Below are 5,176 nucleotides of genomic sequence, written 5' to 3' on the forward strand. Positions count from 1 at the left end.
CCCTATTCCTCTTTTAAATAAATTAAATAAAATATTTATTTAAATCATTTATCCCCCCCCACTTGCATTTTCCCACAAATGCAATTTGCACACATTTATTGAAATAAATTAATTTATTTTAATAAAAATCCTATTTTCCCTCACCCACCAAATCCACTTGCAAGCCTAAACTCTTTCTAGATTCTTCTAACCCCTTCCTAATTAGCCTAATCCATCCCCTAATTATTGTCACATTCCTAAGCAACTTGAAGTCACTTCTCAAAGACTTCAAAGGTCTTTGAAAAGCATTTAATGCTTTGTGTATTCAACAATTTAACCTCCAAAGTCTTCCAAGACCACTAATGGCTCTTACATGACCATTTATGGCTCTTACATAACCATTTATGGTTATTTCAACTTGCACTCATGTGTCTCCTCAAGCATTTATTGCTTTGACCATGGTTATCCCTTTTACCTTTGCACAAGAGTTTATCCATTGGTTAAAAGCTTTATTATTTGAATAAAGAATTTATTCACTCAACCCAACCTTGACCTTGACTCCCAAGTTAACTCTTAGGTCATGTCAAGCATTTAATGCTTATTCCCTCTCCTCTCAACCTATCTCACATTAACACTTGTCATCCTGGGATGGTTGAAAGCCCTCACATAGATTTGAAATCATTCAATCCTGACCCTTGTTGAAATTGCTCAATCTCAACCATTCATTGCTCCATTTTTCCTATAAATAGAGCCCATTTCTTCATAATTCAGATCCTGAAAACTTGTATGCGTTTAAGCTATAGGCATTTTAAGGGAGTATTTTTAGCATAATCAACTAATATCTTGTCATTTTGGATAAAATAAATCATTTTAGTATCAATAGTATAGTATTAGCCTTTTATTCATATTTAGAGCAAATACTTCAATCTCAAACCTCCATAAGCATCCATAGTGCAAAAAGCTGCTGAGAGCTACACTATTTTGGAACTTGGAGAGGAGAGGAACGAAGGAGAAGAAACCAAGAGCATGTTAGGAGGAATTTGGAGATGCCTCATCATATTTACCTTCTTAGTTAGATATTCTGTCATGCTTTTGATATCTCTTTTGATATTCTTGTGTAGGAAAGTATTTTGTTTGTGATTTCTGACACTAACAGTTTGGCTTTTCTTCTTGTTTGCGTTTTGTTATCATTGACTAACCTTCTCTTTTTGTAGAGCATCAGAAAGTAATCCTTGTATTGTCTTGTCATTGAAAAAAAAACTTGTTTTTGATTAAGGAAAAACAAGTTTTTAAGGGACCAAAAACCCTTTACAAGACAGGTTTTAGAAGGACCTGTAACCTGAACTGAAAGATAAACTTGAAAGTCCACTCAAAGAAATAGAACATAATAGAGACTCGGCACAGCCAATCAAAAGAAGGGGAACAACGAATACCCCCACCAAAAACCAACAGGCTGCAAAAAACCAGCAGCTCTAACCCAACCAGGAAGGATCAAGAATTTGTCCTACCCTTGTGGGATCGAAGGGTCATATCAAAAGAGGACTGGGACAATTTAGATTTTTTACTTTTAACAGTAATCCATCCCTCCTCAACCCTAGCAGTAGCCTTTTGCCAAGAGGATGGATCCAAAATAGAGGACCTCCCATCATCAAGAGGAACAGAGCCAACGTCTAGAGAGGCAGGGATAGCAAAAGATCCAGCAGCAATCTGGGACGCGAGAGGGTCATCCATTGAAGAAGAAGATCCGGCATTTTTCAAACGATCAGTCGGGATGCCATCGCAAGCATCCACACATTTCTGAGGAACAGAGGCTACAACCAGAGGCTCATCAACCTGAGGAACCTGTGCCACCACCTAGGAGAAGCTTTTCTTTTTAACAAAATAGTGTTCAGAGGATGCACCCTTCCACCAAGTAGCAGATCTTGTTAAGTCATCTATGGTAAGTCATCTATGGGAGAAAAAACAACTTGTTAAGTCATCTATGGTAAAATCAATATAATATCATGTGAAAGGTCGCTACTTTGTAAAAATGGATCTTATAGGAGTAATGGAAGTAATCATTCTAGAATAAAGAAATCTAGGTCAATTAAATAAATGTGATTACAAAGTACAAAATAGTCTAGATTAAATTAGTGGGATGTTTTTTATTAGAATAAAACAAATTTTAAAGGGATTTGAAATCCAGACAAAAAAACTAGTCACGAGGACGAACGAGACGTTAAGACACAACTAGCCAGCAACAAAACAATGCAAATAATGTTGTTGTTGTGTGCAAAGCCCATTTGTCACAATGCAAATGTTATTTATAATTAGTTTGATGGATTTTCTAAAGTTTGTGTAGCCTCAAAATTCTATGCAATTTAATCCTACAGTCACATGAAAGTGATCTAGATGATGAACATGCAAAGACATGCAAATAACAAAGATGTTGATGATGTGAATCAATTCATTGTCCCCTTACAAATCAAATTATGAACGAATTATTTTCTTCATTTTTAATCTTATTAACTAATGACATATTGAATTTCCTTAAATACAATGACAAAACAACATATCATACAAATTTTGTTAAGTCAAGCTCATAACAGCTACTAAAGAAGAAAATGAAAGCTAAATTTTTAATTTGAATATTTTACCTTGAGGTATGAAATGAACATAAACTTAGAAAACAGGAAAAAAAACTTGAAATAATGTTGAATATAAAGGAGTAGGTATAAATGTAGGTGCACTACAGAAAACAAAATGAAAAAGATTTTAAAATAAATAAAATTAAAGTTTCCTATAATTTTAAATGTGGATTTGTCTTACTGGTATGAATAGAGGTTTACCCTGAATACTTCAAAAATTATTAGAGGCAAGTTTCTGCTGCCCTCAAAAATATGGGAAACGAATTATATTATATGGAAGGCTAAAAGAAGCTTGATGGAAAATGGGGGAAATTTTTAACGATTTGGATGTATACGCTGACTAGATCACAACTTGGCATTTTCTCCGTCAAGCAAATTAAATGATTAAAAGGTTTTGCATCTATTTACGTCTGACATGGTCAAAGCTTTAACACTCTGACGTGTTCAATTTGTTTTTTTGACCATTCTGAAAGTTTAACGGTAAGAATTAGAATTATTGGTGTTGTACAACTATTTTTTTAAATATGAATTTTTTTTAGCATTATTTTTATGAAAGTTTTTTTTAAATATGATGAATCTAATATAAATATATGAGATGTTTTTTTGGTTTTTTTTAATAAATAGGTCTTTTTTATTAATTAAAAATATAAAAGTACATATTCACAAAAAAAGGGTATGGAGATACAAGATCATTCAAGTGAGGCACAGGTTACCCATTTTCTTGATCTTTTTCAATTTCTCAACCAGAAGATGTTTGTTTTACATATTATGATGAATCAAATTTAAAAAGTTGATTTATAATGTATTTTCGAAAAAGATAAATATAATTATACAGAAAATAATTATTGAAATGAGAGTTTATTTATTAATTATTTTTAATTATTATTTAATAAAAGTTTTATTGGATTTCCACTTTGGAAATGTAAAAATTTGTTTTGGGGTCAACTTATTCTTTCTCCTCCTTCAATTCTACTCTTATTTAATTAAAAATTGTCAAACCTACATAGATCTTTATATTCTTAATTATCCTAAACGTGTTTATCAATAATACTTTCAACTTTTAAAACTGGAAGCAAAGACAATCAATCGCTTCAGTGTTCTCCAGTTGTACGCGAATAAAGAATGAGTATATACTTATCCGCAAACAAAAAGTTGGATGATTACTGAGTTAAATGAAATTATTGTTTAATACGGAAACAACAAACGTGAAGTTAAAGATGAATAGAAAATCATTTATGCTGAATGTTTCAAAAAAAATGACATAGCCAAGGCGTGGAATCCATCAAAATTCATTATGCTGTGTAACGTCTAAACTTTAAATGACGTCGTACACGTGTTTTGCGTGTATTGTGTGCATTCATGTGTATCGCTATTTTATATCACAAATCAATTTCGTTCCCATAAATACCTGCAATTTCTTACATTTCCTCATTCTTTGTTACCCGAATTTGAGCAACTCTTCAATTTTAGTTTGTTTGTTAATTTGCAGGATAATTGGAAGCATATATATATAATAGGAATGGCAGGTCAGGATGGAATTGACGAAGCTGCTGAGTCGTTTATAACAACATTTCGACAGGATTTGCAGATTCAGAGGCTCAAATCCCTGGCTGCCGCATCTGCTACTTCTCCAGCTAAAATAAACGGGAAAATGAAAGAGAGATTGGTTGAAAATTCGAAGTTGAGTAAAAGAGAGAATGTGGATGGAAATATTGATGTGGATAAATCTGCGGAGGCGTTCATCCAAAAATTTAAGCGCAATTTGAAAACAGAGCGAATTGAATCGTTTAAGCGCTACAGTGAAATGCTTCAAAGAGGCGTGTGAACATCATTATCAATTCCTCCAATGTAAAATGATAAAATGTGAAAATACCTTTGTTTATTTAGGGTTTCTAAACTTTCTTAGTCTGTAATTTAAGGATGAATATAGTCTTGCGCCAAGCTTAAATTTTTCGTAAGTTACTGTTGTGATTAAATCTGACAATAACATTGTTGATAAGCGATGCTCCATCCATTCCATTTTACAAGAGTTTGAATCAAGACAATTTTTGATATTTCTATTTATGAGTCTTTTATAATTAGTGTTCTTTCAAGGATAATCTATTGCTCATACATGAATTGATGCGTGACTGAAAAACCGAAAAAAACAAGAGTTTAGTTTGATTTATTTTTATCAATTCTATTTTTGGCTGCAATTTTTTTAATTGAATCTCACCTGATACAGAATTATGTATTTTCCTGCCCTTGTTGATCGCACGGTTCTGCTTTACGGCGATTTAATATTTTTCTCTCTATTGTATGTTGTTTATGCTGAATATTAGTGTATTGTATGTTATTCTTTTCTTTGAATATTCAATGCCGTAATAAGTCTTTTCTTTGTTGGTACATGTTTTTTTATACCGGTTTAAGAAGCAGCGAGGTTAAAATGAAAATCTTCATTTGCAAAGTGGTTGTTTTGGTTAAATTCGGGTTATATATTTTGAGATCTTTTAACAACTGGCTATGTTGAATATTAACTCTACATAATTTAATAGAAATGATCAAAAATTATTACAATTTATGAGAAGTTA

General features: G+C 32.2%; 1 protein-coding gene across 1 annotated transcript; it reads left to right on the plus strand.

The window, feature by feature from the left end:
* The first annotated feature begins 4,073 nt into the window (after positions 1–4,073).
* LOC131042644 (uncharacterized) lies at positions 4,074–4,499 on the plus strand. The gene has a single exon (XM_057975960.2). It carries the CDS (start codon positions 4,126–4,128, stop codon positions 4,429–4,431), a length of 306 nt encoding a protein of 101 aa, XP_057831943.2. The 5' UTR covers positions 4,074–4,125; the 3' UTR covers positions 4,432–4,499.
* The last annotated feature ends 677 nt before the right edge of the window (positions 4,500–5,176 follow it).

This window comes from Cryptomeria japonica, chromosome 1 (assembly GCF_030272615.1).
Source record: "Cryptomeria japonica chromosome 1, Sugi_1.0, whole genome shotgun sequence".
Classification (NCBI taxonomy): domain Eukaryota; kingdom Viridiplantae; phylum Streptophyta; class Pinopsida; order Cupressales; family Cupressaceae; genus Cryptomeria; species Cryptomeria japonica.

Coding starts and splice junctions, on each gene's coding strand:
- LOC131042644 (XM_057975960.2), top strand. CDS start 4,126: ATGGCAGGTCAGGATGGAATTGACGAAGCTGCTGAGTCGTTTATAACA.